The following is a 26,347-nucleotide window of genomic DNA, read 5'->3' as shown; positions in this document are numbered from 1 at the left end:
AGAGAAGTTTCACATTTATTCAGAATAAATCCTAAACTTTAAGTGTGGAAAGTGTGAAATTATTTCACCTCTGGTTCAGGATCTGGTGAAGGGAGAAGATCCTCCTCCTTCTGCACCAGGAAGATACTGGAAGGTTCTTCATCCACAGACACAACAACAGGAGTTAAGTCTCACTAACGTAAAATATCCTTTAAAAATCTGTTTAAATGGTTAGTTTGTGGCGTGTACCAATGCTGGAGGCCATTCCCAGACTTTCCCCCTCCTTGTCCTCCTCAGGAGAAGCTTCTCTGGGCTCCGACAGGTGCAACCGAGCCTCGGCTTCAGCGTCAGAAGGGATGTCATCTGGAATGAAACGTATCAGCGCGGGTCACATGATGGCAGAGAGGCGAGAAAAGGAGTTATTTTATCATTTCATCTTGATAAAACCGGAGCGTGAGCTGAAACGTGTCTTCTTGGACAGAACAGAAACAACACAGACTCATTATCTGATTGCTAAAATCCCATTAAGCAACAATTCTTCTCTCGTATCTAGAAGTGAAAATCCCCAGAATAGTTTGTGGAGCGCTGAACTCCGACTCTTCTCTGACGCGGACCACCTGAGCGAGCCTGCAAGACGGACTTCAGCTCATCTTCTTATCCGATGCTGCAGCAGGAAGCGTCTTAAAAATGGCAATGGCAGTTTTTGACAAAGAGTACGAGACTTGTGTTCATTTCTGAGCCTGAATGTCAACATTTACATGTCGATGCAGGAACATTATACAACATTAAAAGGAACTAAGCACTAATAATAACCTCCTTCCCACGATTATTAGTTAGAAAAGCTGACAAATACCACAAAGTATTTACGTAAAATCAAAGTCATGAACAAATAGAACATGAGGAATAAATATATTTACATATATACAAGCACCTAGAAATAATTCATTACACACTCAGGCACCACATAATAACACCAATCAGAATAATTCTTTACTCCACTCTGCTCATTCGCTCCAGCAGGTAATTGGGTCTGATCCACTGGTTTAACGTTTAAAAAGTACAAAAGAAATGCAGCAAAAATATCAGCTCAAGCTTAAAGGTTTTTTCTGTTTTTTGTTTTTTTTTCAGCCCCCCCCGCAACGAAAAACAACTATTTACCTGCTTTGGTAATAGCATGAAATGTGCTCATCACCGTACTCAGACAACCTGCTCTAAGAAACGTTGCTACTGCAGAACACTGGTCTGATCACATCTACCTGATCAGGTCTAAAGCCTCTTTCATATCAAATCAGATCAAAGATAATTTATTCATCCCTGAGGGGGAATTCAAAGTTCAAGACAGCTCCTCCAAGATTTGACAGACATTTAACAGATAAACATGTCGGAACTGAACTCAGGCCACGCAGCCAGTTTTACCGGCGCCGTCTTACAACAGATAAGACCAGAGCTACTTTAGGATCATCAGGGTCGAGGGGAAAAAACCGGTACCTCCAGACTGTGCCTCTAGGTGGCGTAGTCTGGAGACACAAAAAAAAAAAAAAACACACCTCCTATGGACTTAAGCACAAACTAAACGAAGACACACACACAGTCCACACACATTGCTGCTCTGCTGGGTGTGCGTGAAACTTGCTGGTTTGGCATTTTGGACAAACTAAGCCTTTTTTAGTGTGTTTCTTTGGTCTTTAAGACGACCATATTATGAATTCTACACACAACAGGCTATTAAACCCTCTGACTTGCTACTGGGGAGAATATTCTGCATCAGTTAAAAGGTGGTGACAGGATCTTGGACCGCAGCGTGGAGGGAGCATGGAGGTTGGACCTCACACAGGACAGTCCTGTACCGTCAAGCCCCCGCAGGATGAAACTGATGGAAGAGGACTTCTGCTGAAAATGTAAAGCTAGTGCTGCTACATGTCCTCCAGCGTATCTGGGAAAGTCCACTTGCTGCATCTTTCTGGGTAAAAGTTGTTCATGTAACTGGTCTGGTTCCAGTATCCTTTTAGTCCCTGTCTTTCCGTTACACATGGAACTAAACAAAAACTGAATATCAGCAAAAAAAAAAAAACATATGGAAAAACCTAGATTTGAAAAAAAAAGTGTCAAATATGCCAAAAAGTTTTTGAAGAGTTTTTTAAGATGTTTTGAAACAGAAATATATTGTAAAAGTGAAAGGTGTGTGAAGCTCAGCTACTCCAATAATTTCATCCTATAAGAGAAGAAAAATCAGAAAATTGGGTTATTTGGACGGCTTACCCTGATCCAACTCCATACCCGGCTCCATATCTGGACTCTCTGCTTCAGCTTCCAGCTCCTCGTCTTCACAGGGCTCTGGCGTGAGATAAAAATGGAAAGATATAACTAACCTTGCAATCTTGTCTTGAGTCAATAAGAGTGAGAGAACTTCTTGCAATTCCCTCACTCCGCATGATGATGAGCAGCATTAGTGAAAAGAAACATGCAATTTCCATTTTTAAATCTACAAATGGACAAAAAATGCAACCAAAATGCAGATGAAAACTGTTAAAAAAGCACCAATATAAATAACTATTATCACTTAAACATACAAAAAAAAGAGAAAAATTACAATTAATTGATTCACTTTTTAAATAAAGTAGCAACTTTAGTCATCTCATCTGCTAAAAGGCTTTTATTGCATGTGGATGCAGACACTAGAGCTGATTAGAGCGGGTCTGATTTCTCCTGGAGACCTTTGCAAAGCTTTTTAAGTCAAGGCCAGTGCACAAACATAATATCTGAAGGACCATTATTTCATTCTTTCAAGCTTTTAAACAGTAGCTGTGTGCAGGTAAAAGTGCTACTGAAGAGTTAGTCAAATACAGTAACAACACATTCCATCAGGGCAAGAAAAATCAAGGGTTTTCAAGCCTTGATGGCTCTTTCTGTGGAATATTATACAGTACAGTGCAAGTACAACCCAGTTCCAATGAAGCTGGCACCATGTGGAAAACGTAAAAACGACCTTTTTAACCCATATTCATATAATACAATACAAAGAAAAGATTTTTTAATATATTCAAACTGTAAAACTTTGTTTTATTGCAAATATTCACTCAATTTCAATTTTATGCCTGCAGAATGTTCCAGATTTCTTCCGACTCCCTCAATATTTTGATGATATTATGAACTGTCGATGATAAAATCCCCAAATTTGTGCAATTGCACAGTGATGAACGTTCTTAAACAATTGGACTATTTGCACGTGCAACTGTTCACAAAATGCTGAGCCTGACCCCATTCTGGCTTGTAAATGATTGAGGCGTTGTCCAAACGTAGCCGGGTTTTTATAAAACCGACTATCTGTAAAAGAAAAAAAAAAATCGAAAAGAAAAAGTCCACACGACCTCATTTTTTAAAAACAAATCCATCCACACGTATCTGCATAACTGCGATGTTAAGCACATTCATAACCTTTAGGCGGCGCTAGCGCCCCTAATCCCATCCGATCAGAACAACCTTCCATCTCACGTCACCACCACAGAACATAAAACATGCCTCCAACATGATCTGGTTAGGTGGCGGAAAATAAACTGTCCTTAATGTCGTCCTTTGCTGTTGGTAGTTTATGTGGAGCAATATTTAAGCTTGCAGAAACAGACAACGCCATCACAGTTTCAAGGACCACCATGCTGGTGTAAATGTAAAATAGTTCATGTGTTCAGTAAGCGGCGTGCCTACGGTTTTTATTTTGAAAAGGCCAGACAGGAAGTCTGCACTGTGTTGTTGGTGAAAGTTTGACGGTGACGGCTGTGCCAGTTCTGCAGAACTTCTTCATGTTCTTGTTATTATATATTATAAAAGTGTAGGCGCATGAACGAGAGAAAGGTCCAACATCATGACATTTTCTGCATTTTATATTATCGGTTACACGTGTCCAAATGCAGACAAGTATTTGCAAATTTCCATTTTGGTCTGAGGTTTTTAAAACCATCGTTTTTGATGCATAAATCTGTGTTTTGGTGTGGATGACAGGTCAAATTGGAGAAAAATATCTTTGTTTTGTGAGATACCTGCAACGTGTGGACAAGGCCTGAACCTTTCAGTGATGCTGCTTTTATACCCAGTCATGACACCCATCTGTTTACGCTGAATCTGTTCACCTGCGGGATTATCCAAACAGGTGTTTTATGAGAATTCCTAAACTTTCATAGTCTTTTTTTTTTTTTTTTTGGCCTTTCCCACCTTTTTAGAATTGGTTTCAGGCATTAAATATAAAATGGATGGATATTTGCAAAAAAGAAAAAAGAAAAAAGAAAAAAAAGAATAGAAAAGCACCCGGGGAGCGCAAACCGCCGCAAAGGCCTTTAAAAAAAATTCCAAACGGTGATCCGGATCATCACCAAAATATAATCTGTTTTTCTTTTTCACATTTCATGAAAATTGGTCCATAACTTCTTGAGTTATCTTGAACACAAACAGATAAACGGCAGTAAAAACATGACCTCCTTAGCAGATAATAATAAAGTTTCAGTTAGAATATTAAATGTGTCGTCTTTGTAGTATATTTGACTGAATATAAGTTCAAAAGGATTTTTAATCACTGTGCTTCCAGCTTCATTGGAATCGGGGCTGTTCATAGTGAACACTTATTTCTGGAAGGTGGAAGAGTTGAACGGTCGGTTTAGTTGTGAAAAGTGAAATAAAAGTTCTTGATCGGATCCAGAGAGAAAGAAAGGAACTCAAGAGTGAAAAGCTGGACAACATGCACGCTTATGCTTGTGAGTTCTCTGCTCTTTGCATGCTCCAGGAAAAGGCCAGCACATAGACAGTATATGAGTCTAAGACGGGACGTCGGGATCCCATTAAGTCTCTGCTACCTCCAGACAAGGACTCCAACCAGACTCTCACTGCCTCGTGTCGGGTGGATGTGTGGGCAGGAGCTACTCTCAAACCAGAAGATACAGAACGATGACAGATAGATGGCAGGGAAATAACGGTAAAGCAATTAGACACATGGGAAAGAACACAGCAGAACACAAAAGAACAAAAGCAGAACAAAAATCAAAGGAACTGACGGGAGGGTTATGTGGTGCACCGGGACACATTCACCTCAGAGGACTCACAGACACTGCCAACGAAAAACTAAAAAGGCTCGGCACAAAATTAGACATTCCAAGGGAAAAAAAAAAAGCAATGTTACACAAATGTATAAAATCAAAGATAATTAAAAACAGCAGGTGGGTTAGTCGGGGGAGATGGATCCTCTTGTCACAGACGTACAAACAGAACAGCAGCAATCACAAGGATGATACGAGACACCCTGATCCTCACAGCCTTCCCCCGGCGTGCAGCACCTCCGGGTGGGTTACCTGTGGAGGTGGGCTGCGTGAGCTCAGAGGGCGGGGACAGCGGGAGGGTTGAGGCCAGCTGGCCATCCTTGTCTCCCTCTGAGTCCAGGTGTTTTCTAGCCAAACCTGGAATGGCCTGTGGATCCACCGGCTGCAGAGCTTGTTGGATCTGTAGATTCCTGACTACATGCACGGTGCAATGTTGGGAATTTTTTTTTTTTTTTTTTGGGAGCATTGAAGTTGTATGAATCAAGAAAGAACAAAAAAAAGATAAAAAGATGAGGGAAATGTGCAAAAATATGTTGAGAGGCAGAAGGGAAGAAGTGACAGAGAGAAGGCAGAGACAGAGTTACACAGCGCTCACGATAAAAAGTCACAAAGTAAAAGGAGGCTGCATGCAAACATGTCAAACCATAAGAAATGAGCCTCACACAGTAAAAGGTTAAAGAAAGTACAGAAGCGTAGAGCTGTTATCCTCATAAAAAAAAAGTTTGGGCCTTATTACATTATAACGTGATAATTTATTGTAAAAACGTGAAGCATATCACGTTATAACGTGATAGTTTATTGTAAAAACGTATAACCACTTGAACGCTGGAGGGATTACATCTCTCAGCTGGCCCGGGAGCGACTTGGGACCCCCCGCAGAGTTGGCGAATGTGGCTGGGGAGGGGGGCTTCCCTGGTTATGCTGCTGCCCCCGCGATCAGACCCCCGATAAGCGGTAGAGGAGGGATGGATAGATGGCACTTGGATGCACCGATGATGTTTGCATTCATAGTGATTCTCGTGGCGCTCAAGTTTCAATGAGAAATGATGCCACGTCGTGGGGATTGGACTCATTTTTCCTTCTGTACAGACCCATGCCTTATAAAACTGTCCTTAAACTACGCATATTTATTATAATGGATCGAAAGTGTTCCAAAGCACCATAATTTCACAATGTCTCAACCCAAGTATGAAGAAAAACTCTATCAAGTCCTGTAAATGAGCCATTTGTGATCTCCTACCGACCCCGCACACAATTTCCTCGTCTAAAGTCGAAAATTAACCAAGTTCACGTTTTCAGATACATATGTTTCACGTTTTTACAATAAAATCATCACGTTATAACGTAATACGTTTCACGTTTTTACAATAAAATCATCACGTTATAACGTAATACGTTTCACGTTTTTACAATGAAATCATCACGTTATAACGTAATACGTTTCACGTTTTTACAATGAAATCATCACGTTATAACGTAATACGTTTCACGTTTTTACAATGAAATCATCACGTTATAACGTAATACGTTTCACGTTTTTACAATGAAATCATCACGTTATAACGTAATACGTTTCACGTTTTTACAATGAAATCATCACGTTATAACGTAATACGTTTCACGTTTTTACAATGAAATCATCACGTTATAACGTAATACGTTTCACGTTTTTACAATGAAATCATCACGTTATAACGTAATACGTTTCACGTTTTTACAATGAAATCATCACGTTATAACGTAATACGTTTCACGTTTTTACAATGAAATCATCACGTTATAACGTAATACGTTTCACGTTTTTACAATGAAATCATCACGTTATAACGTAATACGTTTCACGTTTTTACAATGAAATCATCACGTTATAACGTAATACGTTTCACGTTTTTACAATGAAATCATCACGTTATAACGTAATACGTTTCACGTTTTTACAATGAAATCATCACGTTATAACGTAATACGTTTCACGTTTTTACAATGAAATCATCACGTTATAACGTAATACGTTTCACGTTTTTACAATGAAATCATCACGTTATAACGTAATACGTTTCACGTTTTTACAATGAAATCATCACGTTATAACGTAATACGTTTCACGTTTTTACAATGAAATCATCACGTTATAACGTAATACGTTTCACGTTTTTACAATGAAATCATCACGTTATAACGTAATACGTTTCACGTTTTTACAATGAAATCATCACGTTATAACGTAATACGTTTCACGTTTTTACAATGAAATCATCACGTTATAACGTAATACGTTTCACGTTTTTACAATGAAATCATCACGTTATAACGTAATACGTTTCACGTTTTTACAATGAAATCATCACGTTATAACGTAATACGTTTCACGTTTTTACAATGAAATCATCACGTTATAACGTAATACGTTTCACGTTTTTACAATGAAATCATCACGTTATAACGTAATACGTTTCACGTTTTTACAATGAAATCATCACGTTATAACGTAATACGTTTCACGTTTTTACAATGAAATCATCACGTTATAACGTAATACGTTTCACGTTTTTACAATGAAATCATCACGTTATAACGTAATAAGGCCCAAACTTTTTTTTATGAGGATGACAGCTCTACGCTTCCGTAAGAAAGAAATAACCATTTGTTGAATGAAAGATCAATTCTGCCACTCAGTATGAAATCATAACTGCAGCGCCTGAAGGGAAAACACAAAACAGCTCCGGGATTCATTAGATTGGTTTGGTTTTTTTTTTAAGAGCTTAATACCAAACGGAGGTTTCAAACAGCAGGTTAAACGGCTCACAGTAAAAATAAACACTCCTTAAAAACAAAAGCACAACCAAGAAAGCAAAACAAAGAGGCATGAACCACACCGTCACTGTAATCAGCCAGGGTTATTTCACACTCAAAGGTACGGCAAAAACATCCGCAGGCAGTTCTGTTGCTACCTTTAAATGTACCAACATCCTCTTCATTGGTAAGGTACTTGTCCAGCCAAAGGCCTGACTGGAGCTCTCTGTCCCAGGGGCAGTAATCGCCCTCTGACAGCAGGGGGAGACAAACGGCCAAAACAAAAACAACATACATACACATGCAGTGTATGTAGAAACAACAGGTAAGTGAGGGGGGGGACAGTGAGGAGAAGGGGGGGAGAAGAGGAGGAAGGAGACAGATGATGAGGAAAACAATGTCTGACACACATTCTGGACAGGATGGACACACGCTTTACGAAAGGAAAAACAGAAAACAAAACTAATTTACCATCACTAGATTCTTCTTCATCTTCTTCCTCCCCCTCTTCATCTCCCTCCTCCTCCTCCTCCTCCTCCTCCTCTTCGTCTACGTCTCCATCCCTGCTGACTGCGTCAGCCACAGCTTCGTCCTCCGCCTCCTTATCTTGGTCTCCCCTCAGTTTGGTGTGGAGCTCTACCGCCTCCTTCCAAGGAACGCCGCCGAGGTCCGAAGGGCTGGGAAGGAGCTCCTCCACCTCCAAGTCCAGCTCCTCCTGGTCCTCCTGCTCATCCTCTTCCTCCATGTCAGACTCTGAACTGCTGTTGGAAAACAGGAGAGGTTGAAGGTTTGGGTAAGACTGTCATCACATGACCTCATCTGATTTTCCAAAGATCATGTCACCTGGAGCCCAGGTCGGCGTCTGTGGCCTTGTCCAGGACGCTGCTGAGGTTGTGCTCGGCCAGCGTCTCCTCAGGCACCTCCTCCAGCTCCTCCTCCCTCTGCAGGGACAGCCGGTAGTTCTCCAGCTCAATGCGCTCCGGAGTTCCACGCAGTCGTTTGGCCAAGCTGGGCTCCTGCAGGCCGTTGACCTCCGGCTCTGTGGTCGAGCACATCGCCACGGAGACACACGGGCGGCGCAGCGAAGTTGTAGGCAAGCAGGCCGAGAAAGAGAGAAAGCAAACAAAGTATGCCTGAGAATCGACTGGGTGCAAATGTGGTGAGAGAGGAGGGGGCAGGGCAGAGGAAACCCCTCCGGAGTCGGTGCGGTGCAGGACTAACAGTGTTTCATCTGTTTATGTCTGAGCTGCTGCATGTGCAAACTACAATTCCTACAGCATCCATGTGAGAGCCCAGTAGTGTCAACCCCCCTCCCACCCAGAAGGAAAAAACATATATACATATATGTAGATACGTTTTGTTTTTAACCATATCAGATCGTTGGAGTGATTCCCACTTACTGAAAGGAAAGGACAAACTGACAAGGACACACCACTTCAAGATCTGCTGCTGAATTTATTGCATTAGTTTATATTCCTACAGCAAAAACAAACAAAACACTAAAATAGTTCTACTTGTCTACGACTGAATACAACCGGCTGGTGCCTTGCCTTAAGCCCGTCCCGACAAGCAAACCTTAAAACTCCTTTTTCTGACTGAATTTACCTGCAAATTCAGTGTGGGATGATATGTGTGGGATTTTTAGAACTTTTTTTAAATAAAAACTATGGGACATTATCTGTTGCATAAATAGCAGCTCGCCGTACAGGAAAACCCAAATCAGTCTGAATTTTGATTAACTTGTTTTTATTAAAACCATCCGTGAAATGAAGGGCAAAGCGGCGCACGACCTGACAAATGCAATTTGCAGTTTTTGGTTTTCCAATAGATTAATATTTGTCTTTCAATGAATTTCAAATGAGCTGCAGATTCGATTACATGGAAATAAAATGGAAAAGTGACAAAAATGTATTAGAATCTAAACGAAACTGAAATATTTCAGCTGATAATAAAAACATTTCTTGTTACTACGTAGTTTAAACCGCATCCATCCATCAGATGTGATGCAATTCCATTCCTGAACCTTAAATATGAATGTTAAAACGTCAATTTTTCACTATGTATAATTATCATTAGATAAAATTATTAATGTTTTAATATGTTAATTCACCAGGTTTTACTCTGCACTTGCTGCGAACAGCAGCAGGCCTAAACTTTACTTACAATTCAGTTTTTCAGCTAAATTTAACCATTTTAGCTCTTATCTATGCTTGCATTTATGGTATAAGAAGCAAAGAATGCAAAGAAAAGCTGCGGCACTTTGAGCAAACACAAGTGGTTCTGTCAGGTGGGACAGGAGGAGAGCCAATCACAGCGCTAGTACAGTTTTAAGATGCTCTGATAGGAGGGGGGAAAGGTAAAGCTCACAAAAGCACTAATACAGGCACTTTAACAGAGTCTGGTTTGCTATCAGTCAGAGGAAAAGGTGCAAAACAGCTTACAGAGGAGAAAAACATCACAGAGCAGGCATCAAAACGACACGTCACACAGGAGGAGGTAGAGCTAAAAGAGAGCAGTCACAGGCCACTAAAGGTTACAATCACAGGAGGAAAGCTTGGCTTTTCATTAAAAACAGGCAAGCAGACATGTCTAGGTACACAGCCAACCTAGAGTCTAAATATATTCAGCAAATTTCAAGTCATATTTTTAATTATTATTTCTGCCACATGCTGGAAAAATGAAAAAAGAAAAAAGCTGATTCATGGAGAAGGTCAATAACGCTGCCTGAAAGAGCTGACCAGAAGGAATTCTGATGAGCTCTCTTTAATTCCCAAGCCAAGAAAAAATAAAGATGCACCATCCACTTCTAAACATCAAGCTGCCAGAGTGGGGCTTAACCGCCTCGGCCAATCACAGGCCAGAAAATGGATGATGCATCTGCAAGAAATCAATTCATCACCGAGGCACAGAATCACAAGATTTACAGGAACACAGCGAGTCAGTACAGTCTACATCTACACAATCTCACCGACATCAGTTAAAACAACGTGAGTAAAGACTTTAAATAAAAGAAAAGGAGGGACGAGAGTCATGCTAGAGGAGGTTGAGCAGGACATTGATGGTGAAACAGCAGAAGAGGTAGATGCAGTAGGTACACAGGAAGGGACATTCTAGAGGGTTGTATGCCACCTGGTGGCAAGTCCAGGAGAGAGTGCGGCGGAGGGTACGCAGCGGGAATCCCACACTCACGGCCAGACGGCAGGGCACAGCCACCACATCTACTGAGGAAAATTGGATACCTGAGGGTTGGAGCTCGGCCGAAGGAGCTGCTGCCGCCATCGCCCTTCCAGGGGCGTCTACAGTCGCCGTGGGAGTTTGGGGCGTCTGGATCTCCTGAAAATTTAACACACACACACACACACACAAAGAAATATGCCAAACCCAGTTTACGTTAAGACACTGATTTCTAAGAAAGATGCGACACCTGGACATGATTACCTTCGCTGAGACGGGAGCAGGAGAGGGAGCAGGTCTCTTCCTCTGAGCATAGCCAGACAGACGGTAGCAGTAATGAGGCTTGCAGTAAAATTTCCCTGCAGGTGGACAAACATACCCAGTAAAATAAATGTTAAGTGTCATCCAGCTTTCTGCACAAATTTACTGCAAAGCATGAAAAGGCTGCATCTGAGACAAGCTGTGTGCATGAAATTAAAATAAAATAAAACCCCTTTGTGCTTCATTTCAGACCATCGGTGGGTTTCAGTCCCACGGCAAACTCTGAGAAACAGCTACTCTGTCTCACCGAACAATCTGCTGCCTGTCCCGAAGCACAATAAACGCCTCCCAATCAGAAGGCTGCACTCAGCCCTGCAGGCCAGTGAAATGGACTTTTGTCTTAAACACATAAAACTTCTCCAGTGTGAATTGGCAGCATTTTATTTTATCTGCAAAGATCAGAAACCAGTCTGGTAAAACTGCTTTCAGGTCATTTTTCTTCAGCTGCTTTGGATCTGGTTCACATGCAGAGTGGATGTAGTAGTCTAGTACTGCCACTAGAGGGCACCAGAACCCCACTTATAGAAAGTTCTGGCTTAAAATGGATTATTTTCTTACATCTGATGTGAATATTTGGACTGTTTGAGTCTTAAATTTAATAAATTCTTAAATTCTGTCTGAATAATTAATAAAGATTATCGTAATTAGGGATGCACCGATGCAGCCCAATACCAAGCGTGTGTACTCGTACTTTGTATTAATAAAGGTGTACCGATACCACAACCGATACCACACTAGTCAAGCCAGCGCAGATGTGTTTGATGCTTCTGACATGTTTTAAAAGAAATAAATGCCTTGAATGTTAAAATGTGACATTTTTGTTCCACTAAAACATTAATCCTCACTGTTAATTCAACAAGAGCTGCACTCAAAACATACTAAGAAAAGAGGAGAGCCGCCACCTCACCAAAAAAAGGCGTTCCCACGCTACGTATCCTGCTACGTTGCCAAATCAGTAACATTCAGCTTTTTAGCAAGGAATGTTTATCCTACATATTGCACAGAGTAATGGCATTCTTATGCAACAGTATAGGTTGAAAATACAATAAAAATGAAAAGTTTAGTCTCACAGAAAGATCAGGAGAAACTCATCCATGCATTCATCTCCAGCAGACTGGATTACTGGAACGGTCTTTTAACGTTTAATGCTCTAAAAAGAGCATTAAACATCTGCAGCTCATCCAGAATGCTGCTGCTAGAGCTTTAACTAGAACTAAGAGGTCTGAACGCATCACACCAGTTTTAACATCTTTACACTGGTTTCCAGTTTATACTGGTTTCCAGTCAATCACAGGATGGATTTCAGAACCCGGCTGATTGTTACAAATCCCAGAATGGTTCCGGACCAGAATACATCTGTCATATGTTCAGAGAATATAAACCAAGCAGAGCTCTGAAATCTAAAGACTCGGGTCAACTAGTCCAGACCAGAGTCCAGACCAGAGTCCAGACCAGAGACCAGACCAGAGACCAGACCAGAGACCAGACCAGAGTCCAGACCAGAGTCCAGACCAGAGTCCAGACCAGAGACCAGACCAGAGTCCAGACCAGAGTCCAGACCAGAGTCCAGACCAGAGTCCAGACCAGAGACCAGAGTCCAGACCAGAGTCCAGACCAGAGACCAGACCAGAGTCCAGACCAGAGACCAGACCAGAGACCAGACCAGACCAGAGTCCAGACCAGAGTCCAGACCAGAGACCAGACCAGAGACCAGACCAGAGTCCAGACCAGAGACCAGACCAGAGACCAGACCAGAGTCCAGACCAGAGACCAGACCAGAGACCAGACCAGAGTCCAGACCAGAGTCCAGACCAGAGACCAGACCAGAGACCAGACCAGAGTCCAGACCAGAGTCCAGACCAGAGACCAGACCAGAGTCCAGACCAGAGTCCAGACCAGAGACCAGACCAGAGACCAGACCAGAGACCAGACCAGACCAGAGTCCAGACCAGAGTCCAGACCAGAGACCAGACCAGACCAGAGTCCAGACCAGAGTCCAGACCAGAGTCCAGACCAGAGACCAGACCAGACCAGAGACCAGACCAGAGTCTAGACTAGAGACCAGACCAGAGTCCAGACTAAACATGGAGAAGCAGCATTTAGCCGTTACGCTGCAAACAAGTGGAATAATCTGCCAGTGGAGATTAAACTTTCACCAAATGTAGAAACTTTTAAATCCAGGTTAAAAACATTTTTCTCATGCGCCTACAAGACATCTGCACAGTAACTTTTACTTATTTCTGCTTTTTATTATTTTAATATAACTTATGATTTTATTATGACTTTGTTATTTGTATTTTCTTTGATGCTTTTTTTCCTGTAATGCTTTTAATGTTTCATGTAAAGCACTTTGAATTGTCTTGTACATGAAAGGTGCTGTACAAATAAACTTGCCTTGCCTTATGCCTCCAGAATGTGGGCGTTTCTTTTTCATTATATATACGGAGCTACCGACGGAGCAGCTCTTTGGTGGAGTTCGCTGCAGCTGAAATCAGCCAAACCTGGCAACTCTGACAGGGTCAGTTAGGGCCGTTAGGACAGTAGAGTTTCTGCAAGCAGCCTGCAGATCTTGTTTGTGGAGAGAACTGCAGCGTTGAGGATCATTCTGACTTGTTTAGATGCATTTTCAGAAAGCCAGCGGCTGCTTCACGAGCCGCAAGTCAAGAGTCAGAGAGCTGCATACGATGAGGAACACGGCTCTAAAGGCCAGATCTTTGTGTCAAAACCACACATTTATAGTTGTATTTAGGTAAAATGTGCCAAATCAGAATAAAACCTCTTGAAATTGTTTGATCTGTAAGGTTATTATATCTGTATTGGTGAGGAAACTTCAGACAGGATGGGTCATTTATTACAACCTAATGAAATCTTACACAGTTATAACAGCAGTAATAAATATAGTCACAATAATGTCTGGTATCAGCAGATATTCAATTTCAGGTATCAATATTAGATCGGAACGCCCAAAAAGTGGATCGCTGCATCCCTAATCGTAATGGTATACTCACCGTCTTCTACATCAAAGGCGTAAGAGGACAGACGTAGCGTTGTGCCACAGTAGTCACACTTGAAGCAGCTGCGATGGAAGAACTTCCCCTCTGCGCTCAGCCTTTCCATCACGTAAACGCGTTTTCGACAGAAGAAGCAGACGTCGCTGCCTCCGATGTTGACAGGGAACTCTTTTCTTAGAGAGCCCTGCAGGAAGAAAAGGGCCTGATCAGTGTCTGGACTGGTTGAGGAGGGACGAGGAGAGTCGGGATTCTCTAAGCCGAACGCTTCCACCAGGACACCACAGAGGTATTCTACATATCGGGGTCATTTCTAAACTTACAGTAGTGCTAAAGAACACAAAGTCAGAAGGTTATTCATCAGTCCAAACACCTCAAATTGCAAGGACATGATTAGAAAACACACACTCTGCAGCTAAAGTTAAACAGTGACGATGAGTCTCTTAGTTAACCACAAAGGATTTTACGACACAACACACTCCGGCAAGCGGTGCTGTGATTTGTGCAGCCGCGTGCCTTCTACCCTACGGACAGCGTGCTTACCAAATCCCTTTTTTCAGGTACGTGTGTGGGCTTGGACTCTTCCTGAGACTGAAGCTGACTGGCTATCTGCTCAGCCAATGAGCTAACTCCCCCCGTGTACATCTTTACATAGCGCTATCATCAGCAGTGAGAACAGAAAAAGAGAGGTGGACAAGCATTAGAAAAGCATGATGAAATAAGGAGGAGAGAAATGAAAGGCTTGTTGACAGACAGCAGCCAGTAACTAAACAGAGGGGAAACAACAGCATCTACCAGGGAGGCTCGGCGGGACAAAAACAGCGTTTAGATGTGCCGACTGCCCTAATCGGCTCAAACAGCCCAAACTTTCAGCATAACTTCTGAACTCTGTCAAACTATTTGCTGAATAAGTTCCAAAGTGCAGCGACTTGCTATCGAGGAGCGTCATGTGATGCAGGACAGGACAAAAGAAGATCAACTGTCCCGTTATTTACACAAGGAGCTGACCGCTGCACGGCAATTTAAGTGTGTTCTTGCACGCCATTCATGTAAAGCTGTCATGCATTTCACCCACATGCACACAGACACACACAGTTTTACTGATCTGAACAACAAACAGCTCCAAACGCTGCAGGAAAGCAACATTCACACTGCTCTGCTGCTGCTCAAAAATCTGCAAGTGGTCAGAATGAATCTACGCTGGGATTAGATTTCATTCCATTAAAGCTCAGATGTACAGATTTTATCCACTATAGGGGAAGAATTGAGGTCAGCTGGAGTATGAGCCAAACGTAAGCCATGAAAAGCATCATCGCACATGAGATCTGAACAGGTTTGCTGCGCTGCAGTCGGGAACTTAGGCAACTTACTCCCAGGTAACCGTTCCAAACCAAACAACTACTGCAAAGTAACAAATTTAACTGGAAACCTTCCAGAAAATGTTGCATCACCACAAACACAACTACGTTTTATGTGTCATTCTTCAACGAGCTGCGAGTCGGAGGTGAGTTAAGTCCAAACCTTCCTGAAAGAGCACATCACAGCACTCCATTCCCTTCAGGTGTGCAAAGGTCTACCTGTCTGGAAGAGTCAGAGGTGGAGCGGGGGGACTCGGGGGAACTCTGGGCTCGGGCCAGGTGCCACTGCTCCATGAAAAAACCAGAAGGTTTTTTCTTTGGCTTCTCAAAAGGAGGAAGAGATCAGAGTCGTTAGCGCTCTTTTCCGCTTGATGCTAACATACGAGCGTGCACGTCTGCACAGAAACGTTTCAGTAAAAGTCTTTCAGCTTTAAAAGGTGCACAGGTTGACTTTAACACGGATGTAGACGTGATTAGCGTTAAAGGACTGAAAGTGAACAGAGAACTGCATCTGTAATGAAATCTACATCCGTTTGAAGTGAAGATTCACCTGCGGTCTGGCTGGCTTGCCCTCCAGCTGAAAGGCAAGGTGTTCAGCCCTCTCCTGAATACTAAGCACATATATAGGCATTTGGCCAGAGTCCAGAGGCCTCACTGGCTCCTGCAGAGAGATGATCCATTCAATCACTGAAGGGCTGAACAAAGAACATGTAGATTATATGTTATATATTCTCAAACCACTAAAAATGTCTCGCTTTCAAAAAAGTGTGAATGTGATTCAAACTGAGGCTGGTTTGTTTGCCATTGCTTTAAAAATCCTCAGCTTACGGCCTTTACTTCATGCAGCTTGAGTAAACAAACTGAAAGTGATGCCCTGCAGTTAGTCTGACCATCGTTTGACAAAACGATGGACTGCACGGGAGATGAAAAAACAAAAGGAGGAATTAAAGCAAGCTTTCAGTAACGTGGGACTTGCTCAGCATGGCAGGGGAGCTGCAGAAAGCTGACCTTTCTGGATGCATCGGGAGAGGAGAGCGGCGAACCGGGACTCAGACCTCGGGATAAGTACCACTGATCTAACAGGAAACTGGAGGGCTTTTTCTTAGGCTTCCAGGAGAGGGAGGGGCGGTAGAAAAGGGAGAGTTATACGTGTATGACTTTCTTTTTAATGTGCAACCACGCTGCCTTAACAAGGCTCATGCACGGCGTTCACCTTTGGCGGCTTGTCAGGTTTGCCCTTAAACTTGGCGATAAGGCGGTCCGCCCTCTCCTGTATGCCAGGTATGTGAACGGCGCCTTGCTCCGTTCGCTGCATTGGCCTCCACTCCTGCCAGGGGAGCTCTGTTCAAACTTCATCGTGATTTGATTGTTGCTAATATGGCATGCTTCTAACATGTTTTAACACTTTATTTAGGGAAAAACATGCTTTATTCCCGTCAAACTGAGCTCAGAAACAGCTCTGACACGGTGATGCACATGCACTGTACCCCATGTGGCCTTTCGTAGTATTCTAGCTCCTCTTCTTCCTCTGGATGAATTCTCTTTAGTGCAGAAATGAGCAGACATGCATACAGGATGAGCACTTTTCCTTGCATCACATTTCATTTAGATAAATGCTTTTAATGCAGAATCAAAGCAAGCTGACGTCTGCAGAGGCTGCAGGTATCTAAAATCCACTGCACCCCGACAACGTACGCAACAAGAAAACAAACTGCTCCTCTGATAATGACATTCTCTCCCCACTCACATGGAAATCAGCAACACCCTGGAGCTGTCTAGGAAGTTAACTCAGGGAGGAAGAAAAGCAGCGTTTTGGTTTTACTTCAGCGACACACGGCGGGGAATCAGAGCTACAACAGCAGACATGATTCTGGGACACTAAACGGCTCTAAAGAGAGAGACAGAAAGAGACAAAGACAGCAGACAGTGCATCACCTCTGAGTGAAGAGAGAGCGAAGAGGAGGAGGAGGAGGAAGGGAGCAGAATGGTTTTCTTTGGGCAGCTCCGAGAGCCCGAGTTGGACACTTGGTCTTCACCACCTCTGGCCTTGAAAGATGAGGAAGAGGAGCGTCAGTTCAGCAGATGATGATGTTTTAAACGATGAGCTACTTGTTCCAACTATCAGCATTAATACTGTGACATTTTATACTTAATAAAACTGGCAGGTTAAGCTGCATCTGCTGATGATATAGTCTGGTGAGGTTTGTTTGAGCCACAGCGGACACTGAACCAAAAACATCCGTAGACACGCACACTGTGGAAACTTAAGACGAGTCATTTCTTTCACATCAGGTCAGAGCAACGGCGTCTAACATATAGGAATATTTAATCATTTTCTGTCTCCTCCATTAGCTTCAGGCTCAGTTTCAGCACAGCTGGGACTCAACAAGAAGCTTTCAAACAGCAGGGAATTAAATCATCTCTTTAAGCAGGACAGGCTGAAGTAGAAAAGTCTCTGGTGCGCCAGATTTATTCAACTTAAAGAACATAAAGAAAGCATCAAACACGAGTGTGGAGGATATGGAGGAGCTTCAACGTCAACATGAGGAAACAGAGGAAGGAAGACGACGCAGGTCAGCTGGCTGCGGCTGCTTTATGATATCTAGTTTTAGGTTGTTTCTGCTGTTAACGCTTCCTCCTGACGAATCAACGAGGGAAAACTCTGAAAAGTTTCTCCGTTACAGAATTTATCTGGATCTTTGGAGGCAAATTCCTTCAACCTGATGTCCTTCTTCCTGACCAGCAGCTGAAATACTTCTACATGGCAACATCAGCTGGATTACATCTGCTAAGAAAAGCCAGCTCATACCCAGGTGGATCACTGGCAGTCCAGAAAGACTGGTTCAGTTCCCATTTCTGGCACAGAACTAGAAGGACCACCATCCACCCGCTCTGCAGAGAACACAACAGGATGGGCTTCCACCCAAACAATTACACCTCTCAACCCGGTCTTTAAGGTTTTAACACAACCCAGATAGTAGACACGTCTGGGCCGAATTCGGGCCACTTCTGGCTCAGTTAAAGCACTGGTGAGTGATGTGTGGGCCAGATGTGGGCTGCTCTCCTGGACCTGGATGATGTGTCCGAATGTCCCGAACTCCTCGTTCACTACACAGCGCTACAGTATATAGCACACTACATAGTGCCCTCATTCTGTTGGCTGTTCAGACACGAAGCTGACAATTTTCACCTCGCCACAGATCACGTGACTACTGACTGTCACCACGGCAACCACCATGCTTCGTTCCAAATTTAATCCAAACTTATATGAAACCAATGTATTTTCTTATATTGTATTTTATTCTTTCTCTATTGCATATTTATTCAACAAATTAGGAGATAAAATTAATTATCTATAGTTTTGTTTTGTTTTTTAGCCTGCTTTGACTTTAGCGACACTTGCTCCACTTTCAGCTCCTGCCTGCAATGCATTGTGGTCTATATTGACCTTTTTAGTGACCATCGATGCTCACCTCTTTTCTAGATGCATTGTGGGTCATTTTTAGTGCACTACTTTTTCTCTCTGGACATTCGGACACCCCTAAAACATGGCGTGAGCATTCTGTAGAGCAGGGGTAGGCAACTCCGGTCCTCTAGTACCACAGTCCTGCAAATGTTAGGAGTTTTCCTGCTGCAACACACCTGATTCAAATAAATGGCTAATCAGCAGACTTGTACAGAGTCTGATGTCAAGATCTGCACAAGTCTGCTAATCAGGTCTAATGTGTGCCAGGTGTGTTGCAGCAGGGAAACTCCTAACATTTCCAGGACTGTGGAACTCGAGGACTGGAGTTGCATCTAAAGGTTGCAGGATGGTAGATCTCCAAGACTGGACTTGGGCACCCCTGATGTAGGGAACAGGGTGCAACGTGGGCTTTACTTTAAAACATGCAGTTACAAAAATGTCCACTAGGTGCCACTAACATAATGTGCAGGATATAAAGAAGGTCTAGTTTATGACTTAAAATGAAAACATGACAGAAGAGGCAGAATATTTACTCAACAAGGGACATAAATGATTTTACACTGGTTTTACATAAAAACTGTAGCTAATTATGTTTTATGTGAGCATTACCGAGACCGCTGTGCAGGGAATAGGGTGCACATTCAGACACAGCCAGTATTTTCTGAACCACTTGGTGGTGATGTGGCCGAGTTTTAGTAGCAATACACACATTCAGTCAGCACCATCAGTCGAGGCCAGATTAGGCCCAAAACGTTTTGCTATCTGGGAAGCAGCTGCTAGTTTGTGTTCTTTTGGCTCCAGTGTGGACGTCCTCTTGCTTCTAGCTTGCGAGCTGAGCAGATTTCCTTCACTACTGGGCGTGACTAGATTAGCTAAAGGGTTACAGGAGCTGGAGAACTATCAGAGGTCGATTTAACTAAGATTACCTGCTCCCCTCTGCTCGGCAATGTTTGACACTTCACCATTTCTTTGTAGCGAATGCTCAGCTTCTCCTGCTGCTGTGTGCGTCTCTGAACCGGGACAGGAGAAGCAAGGAGGACACACCGTGACTGTGTTATAAGCTCATGTCTCTCACACAAACTCAGAAAGCTGAGCTGCACACCTGACTGAGGAGTTAAAGGTTTTAAACTCTCATAAAAACTCATCTGGAGTCAGAGCTCAGACTAGAAGGTCAAAGCAAAGCAGCGTTCCCTGAGCTGACACCGGGTTAGATGATCAGGCTAGTGGTTAGTCTCTACGGAGATTAAGTTTACCTTTCTCCATGCTGGGACAGGTGCCAGGCGCACTGGCTCATTCACAGGGGTTTGTGGTGGGGAAAGGGGCAAAAGGCGGTCCAGATTGGGCAGAGAGTCCCCCTTTGTGGTCAGGCAAAGATGAGCGACAGTGAGCATGACGGACAGAAAAATCATGCAAGGCGTCATGAAATGGTCCGCGATGGGAGGTGAGGCCGGAGAGAGAACAGAAAACAGGAAGTGAATGACACAAAGGCTGGAAAATATGTGCTGAAAACTAATAATAACATGACAAGATGCTTAACGCAGACAGAAGACGTGTTTATGACTGCAGGTAGAGAAACTGCGTGTTAAAAGACACGCAGAGGAAAAATCCATCGACAAAAACAGGGCGAACATTTCTTACAACTGTCTGAATCCGTTTTTTCCACAGATATGCAGTTATGAGACACCAGGAGTCGCCCAGTGATTCAACAGTCCACTTCTTCCTCCCACTGCAGCGCGAGCTCTCAGCGGGAAGCAAACCAAAGCTCTGCCAACCCCCCCCAAGCCCTCCAAGCCCAGTCGGCAGCGTGACGCCACCTACAACACTTAGGAACAATGACCCACTTCAAGCTCCTTCACCACGCCGTCACTTTGCAGAAAATCCACAAGTTTCTCTAAACTTTCGTTGTAAAGAAAAACAACACATTAACTTTGTGTCTCATGTTTTCTATGTTGCTTTAAATCTTATTTTCCAGCTGCAACGTCGCCAAACGAGCCACGCAGGTTTCCTCCATACCTGTCTCTTCAGTCCTGTCGGCTGAGCGGGAGCGTTCTCTTCAAACTTGGCGAGCAGCTGGGTGGCCATGACCTTCACCTTGTTGTTGTTCCCTACAGCGGCAGAGTCCATCTTTCTCTCCGACAGGACAGCGGGAGCAGCCGGCCGGTCGTTCAGACCCGTCCTAGAAACCTCCTCCTGTGGGGAAATGTGTGTGTGAGCTGCTCACACTCGGTCGCATGCACATCTGCTTGATTTGCAGTCAGAGCTACTCACATCTTCAGACTGGCTGGTTTTCCTCCTCTTCCCCAATCCATCTACATCCTTCTCCTTTTTGTCCTGTTGATCACACGGCAGGAGTTATTTTCACCCCACACACAGCAACGAATGAGGAAGGACCAATTTAATGCTCCATGAAGGAGGCAGAGGTATCTGTCATAAGGCTGTGTTTTGTCGCAGACCTTGGGGTTTCGCTTCCTGGAGATGGCGATGCTCTGACCCAGCTTGCTCAGGAAGCTGATGGGAGACTTGGTGCTCGCTATCAGTGCAGCCTTCTCCTCTGGACTCAAGTTGTGGTTGTCTGAACAGATAATCAGGGGGAAAAAAAAATCTTATTGTTCTGAATAATCATGTTTTTACAACATCTGGTCGGGAAAATGACACCCAGACACCTCCCAGGCAACAGGCCTGCTGCATCACCACGTCTCACCTCCAGGTGGCACTGTGTCCTTAAACATCTCATAAAACTGGCTGAGGTACATGACCATAGAAAGTTTGTCTGGTTCCAACACAGAAGACATCTCCTTGCCGGTCATGCATGGCGAGATGCCGAATTCCTTCTCTGCCACGTCAAACGCCAACTGGTTGTTTCTCTCCTGGTCTCGCTCGTCCAGGGAGTCAAAGTCACTGGAGACAGACGAAGAGAGGCAGAGGGGGGTGTAAAAGCACTGCTAATGATACCATTCTGGACCGTAAACATGAAATTAAGTGTGAATAATAATGAAAAATAAAAGTATTTAAAGCTGCAGATGATACGGATCCACAAGGAAAGGCAAAACGAGCTGCGGGATTCAGTCTCACACCGTCATAAACATATCTCAGTTTTTCCACGGACGAGCTCAACGTCAGGGGCAAATGGAGGTACAGACGTTTATTTTCCAGCCACAATTCTCCATAAACCTAAAACCTGATCTAAACCTTAACATAAACAATAATGATGGAATGTTTCTTCATGACAGGCTACTGTACGCTTTGTGGAAGGCATCACTGTAAATATCATCACACTCCAGCAGAAAACACCATTAACACGCCTCATCGATACATATCAGCTGCACATTGCTTCATCTCTCCTCCTCCTCCTCCTCCTCCCATCATCCGGCCAATCAGAGGCAGCAGAGCGCAGCAGGTCTGCAAAGGTCAGGTATGACATAAACGCTAATAGCTTCTAATGTTAATTGCCACGTCGTCTCTGGAGGGTTACAGAGTACATTAGGTTAAACGGAAGCAGAGGCTGCATTGTTTATAGTGTGTGAGATGATAAACAGAGTGTTTACTTATGTCTGCATGCACACTAGAGGTTATATGGGAGGGGGGTATGTGAGGAGGGCTTCTTTAAGGGACCCAAGGGGCTCGCATGGCTGGTCGCTGTCACCTCATTTACAGAGATTTACAGTCATAAGCCAAAACCAAAACCAGACTATAAAAATCCTTTGTAACCAAGGAGAACATAAACACAGCAGGCCCGTCATTCCAGGCAATGCGGCAGACTAAACGCCGTCTCTCTCACACTACTGGAGGTTTAAACGCGTCGCAACAGAACACAAAATGTCCGGATTCATCCAGCTGTGCAAGCTGCAGGGTCACCTTTCAGATACTCACATGAGATCCGGTCTGTAACGATGAATGAGGGCACACAGCGCCAGGCCGCTCTTCCAGGACATGGTAAGGTCTGTTACGTTGACGTTCCTGTATCCCTCCGTTTGTCTCTGGCACCAGTTGAGCAGTTTACTGGATCGAGCTATGGATTCTGGTGCAGAAGAGAGGATAAGAGGCTCGACGTTAAAGCAGCAGGATGAATCTGGGTTAAACACGGAAAGGAAAAAGATCTGTCTTTGAGCAGCACGGGTCTCTTGCTGGCCATCTCACTGAGAACCAGATCATAAAGTTTGGTCATCCACGGTGTTAGTAGCAGCTTCAACCAGCCACTTGAGAATTATGACAAACCTCGAGATGTAAACAGCTTGGCTGATGTAAGGAGAAAGGATGCAAATGAGAGGTTAGGAGAGGATGCAGGGCTCACAGGGAAACTTTACGACAACCAAAAGGCCTTTTACAAGTGGAATGCAGCCAGGAAGCTCACACGAGGCATGGCTGACTGGGTTAGTGCACACAGAGGAGATTTTAATCAGCTGTGCAATCATTTCCACCATTCAAATTGCTCCTTTCTGTTTATCCGTTCATTAAAAATGTAGCAGGTAAGACTCCAAACTGTTAAATCTCTGAGGGAAGCCCTGAAGAGCAAACCCATGCATCGGACTGTGTGTTACCTTGCAACTGCTTGTCAAGCAGGTAATTGTCTGGAGTGAAAATAATCCATTATTACATTTTGGCAAATCCTGCACTGGTCACACAGCATGCTGAGGACCGCCTTCTGGCAGCACTCAGACAGCGTAACCCTGATCCCAAACTCCACATTAGCTGACTCAGAGTTCCAGAGTGGCAGCAAAGTGGGGTGAGCTTAGAGTCCCACACAGAACAGATCTGATTAACTGAGCATGAATTTAGTTGAAAGCGATCAGCTGGTTTTCCTGCATCAAGTCTGAAGGAAGAAGCTTTAAGGTGGAGATTGAGATCAGGAGCTGATTTGCTTTCGTGTTAAAAAAAAAAAAAAAAAAAAAAAAGGTACAAACCATTTCTGACCAACTTCGGCGTTGAGGAGTTGATGACGTTTTCTATTTCAATGCGGATCTCCCTGCGCTCCCCCGTGTCGAAGAGGTGCCGCACCTGCAACCGTGTGATGTGTGAGACTTCAGATATTTTCACTGATTTTAACAAAACGGTCCTCGTGTCTCTGCTCGTATTCACCTGGCTGGGCTTGAGGAAATTAAGGCTGATGTTGGGGTAGCGTGTGGTCGGATCCACGCTATACTGGCTGAAGTTCTTACTGACGTTTTCCGGCGTGGTCTGAGGCAGAAGTCGGTAAATGCTCTCCCTAAAGCACAGATTTAAACATCTTTACGGGACCAGCAGAGACTAAGTGAAGGAAATACAGCAGGACAACATTAACAAATCATTAACGCGGTTATCTTAGGGCACAGAGAGATACTACAGAACCATGCAGTCACATTCCATCCCGGCCTTATGACAGCCTCTTATCCCATTAGTACTGGGAGAGGTGGGACTGAAGCTTTAAACCCCATACAGGCACATTTCCTAGAAAAGCACTTAGAGATAGAAGGGTGTGTCTGAAGAGCGGGAGGATGTGTGTGACTATTTGTACATGTGTGTGTGTGTGTGTGTGTTTGCATCGATGTTTCCACATCCTCACCTCTCAGCCAGAACCTCTAAAGGGGATTTTCCCTGAGCCCAGCTCTTCACCATCCAGCCTGAGTCCATGGCTGCCAGGAAACCTCTGGCGATGCCGGTGCCCATGGGCCAGAAGGGCTAGAGACCACAGCAAACACATTTAATCACCAAACACGGCCACAGAGGCCAAAAGGAGGACAACTCTGATGAAGAGCTGCTGAAAAAAGTCAAACTTGAGAGTTTTACAAGTGAAAAGGCGCTCACCTCTAAGAGGCTGTCGCCGACCAGCGCCACCAGCAGCTTGTGGCCGTTCCGCTGGCGCACCATGGCGGCGTTTTCCGACGCGTACATGCAGGTGAAGTCGAACATGGCTACGTCAGGCTGGCCGTAATGGTTGATGGCGAAGTCCAGTGTGGGCAGCTGGTGGTTGGTGGAGAAATCCGCAGCCTCACGTGCATAAGACAGCAAAGCCGCCTGGTCTACGTTGGCTCTGGACAGCAGGAGCTCCGTGTCGGCGTAATCCTGCAGGACAAAAGCAGGAGGTGGGATTGGAAAAGTCACTATGTGTCATGGAGCAGCTGCAGACTGAACTACCAGCAGAGGAAGTTGCAAAAAACTTCACCCACACAGCAGCAGTTACAGCAAAATCCTTCATTTTCAATTTTTTAATCCATATTTTATTCATTTATCCGTTTTCCTATCCACCATCCTGAACTGGTTTCTAGAAAACGGACAGAAAGTTTCGTTTATTTAGGATGCCCATTCTTCCTGGGGTCCGGCACGATTAGAACATCACAAAACAAAAGCTTGTAAAAGTTACACAGAACATCTCTTCTGTTCAGTCCTGGAATACAAGCCGTTTACATACTCAAATCCATCTCTTTACATCCATTTTTACGTACTAAATACATGCATGTCATCTCCATTCATGTTATATCCAGTACTTTACCACAATACATCATATTCTATCATATAAAACAGTTTACATATAATAATAACATATAATACAAATTTTCTAGGACACCTCTATCCACATTATCAGTTTACTCCATTACACATACATTTGTATTTATTATACTTTTATCACCAAACCCTTAGAATTATGATTTTTATAGATACCTGTAATTCTGAGAAATAGTCTTAATAATATTTTAAAGTTTTTTAGATTAGTGGTTAATTTAATGTCCTTTGGTAGTGAATTCCATGTTTTCATGCCTCTATACATCACAGGTCTTTTTATGGCATCTGATTTTGCATTAGGCAAGCTAAAATTTTCATCTTTTGCATGTCTTGTGATATAGTTGTGATTTCCAGCACTAAAAGTAAAGTTATTAAATAAAATAACAGGTAGTTTTAATACAGATGTATTTCTAATTACAACTGTCAGTGAGTATAAGAGTCTGCATGCAGTATAAGAGTCTTATGCACTGTGATGATATTTGAAATCAGTCTTCAGTTCCTGCATATGTTGTTCCAAAAGGAAAAACAGTCAGCGATCGCATACCTCCACCTCGGTTCTCACCCTGGTGGCATAGTTTGAAGCAGGCAGTGACTTTACCACACAGCTATGAGGAAAGTATGGAATGAGGTCTTCCATTCACAAGTCTCTCCAACATGTAGCATCAAATCACTGCGTGCTTTCAACGTGAC

At 43.6% G+C, this 26,347-nt stretch overlaps 1 protein-coding gene across 16 annotated transcripts in view; it reads right to left on the bottom strand.

Moving 5' to 3' along the window:
* The window catches only part of mical3a (microtubule associated monooxygenase, calponin and LIM domain containing 3a), a 94,772-nt gene that overhangs the window by 17,202 nt on the left and 51,223 nt on the right, over positions 1–26,347 (bottom strand). For 7 of the 16 annotated variants that reach the window (XM_079253672.1, XM_079253664.1, XM_079253678.1 and 4 more), the window contains 29 exons: positions 24,962–25,219; positions 24,720–24,835; positions 24,257–24,383; positions 24,082–24,175; positions 23,719–23,748; positions 23,051–23,198; positions 21,882–22,078; positions 21,634–21,752; positions 21,449–21,511; positions 21,194–21,370; positions 20,434–20,535; positions 17,650–17,760; positions 17,202–17,255; positions 16,928–17,041; positions 16,723–16,821; positions 16,265–16,375; positions 15,934–16,035; positions 14,900–15,013; positions 14,357–14,543; positions 11,292–11,386; positions 11,093–11,186; positions 8,697–8,892; positions 8,325–8,614; positions 8,012–8,104; positions 5,313–5,474; positions 4,821–4,883; positions 2,239–2,313; positions 229–342; positions 69–136 (listed from right to left, as the gene is read on the bottom strand). In XM_079253672.1, the coding sequence (XP_079109798.1) occupies positions 69–136; positions 229–342; positions 2,239–2,313; positions 4,821–4,883; positions 5,313–5,474; positions 8,012–8,104; positions 8,325–8,614; positions 8,697–8,892; positions 11,093–11,186; positions 11,292–11,386; positions 14,357–14,543; positions 14,900–15,013; positions 15,934–16,035; positions 16,265–16,375; positions 16,723–16,821; positions 16,928–17,041; positions 17,202–17,255; positions 17,650–17,760; positions 20,434–20,535; positions 21,194–21,370; positions 21,449–21,511; positions 21,634–21,752; positions 21,882–22,078; positions 23,051–23,198; positions 23,719–23,748; positions 24,082–24,175; positions 24,257–24,383; positions 24,720–24,835; positions 24,962–25,219 (3,573 nt within the window). The remainder of the gene's footprint in view (positions 1–68; positions 137–228; positions 343–2,238; positions 2,314–4,820; positions 4,884–5,312; positions 5,475–8,011; positions 8,105–8,324; positions 8,615–8,696; positions 8,893–11,092; positions 11,187–11,291; positions 11,387–14,356; positions 14,544–14,899; positions 15,014–15,933; positions 16,036–16,264; positions 16,376–16,722; positions 16,822–16,927; positions 17,042–17,201; positions 17,256–17,649; positions 17,761–20,433; positions 20,536–21,193; positions 21,371–21,448; positions 21,512–21,633; positions 21,753–21,881; positions 22,079–23,050; positions 23,199–23,718; positions 23,749–24,081; positions 24,176–24,256; positions 24,384–24,719; positions 24,836–24,961; positions 25,220–26,347) is intronic. The other 9 variants (XM_079253674.1, XM_079253669.1, XM_079253671.1 and 6 more) reach the window with 7 other exon arrangements.

The sequence above is a fragment of the Telmatherina bonti genome (genome assembly GCF_933228915.1).
Source record: "Telmatherina bonti genome assembly, chromosome: 2".
Classification (NCBI taxonomy): domain Eukaryota; kingdom Metazoa; phylum Chordata; class Actinopteri; order Atheriniformes; family Telmatherinidae; genus Telmatherina; species Telmatherina bonti.
Note: the sequence above shows the minus strand (reverse complement) of the source record. Positions and strands in the feature narration are given on the sequence as shown.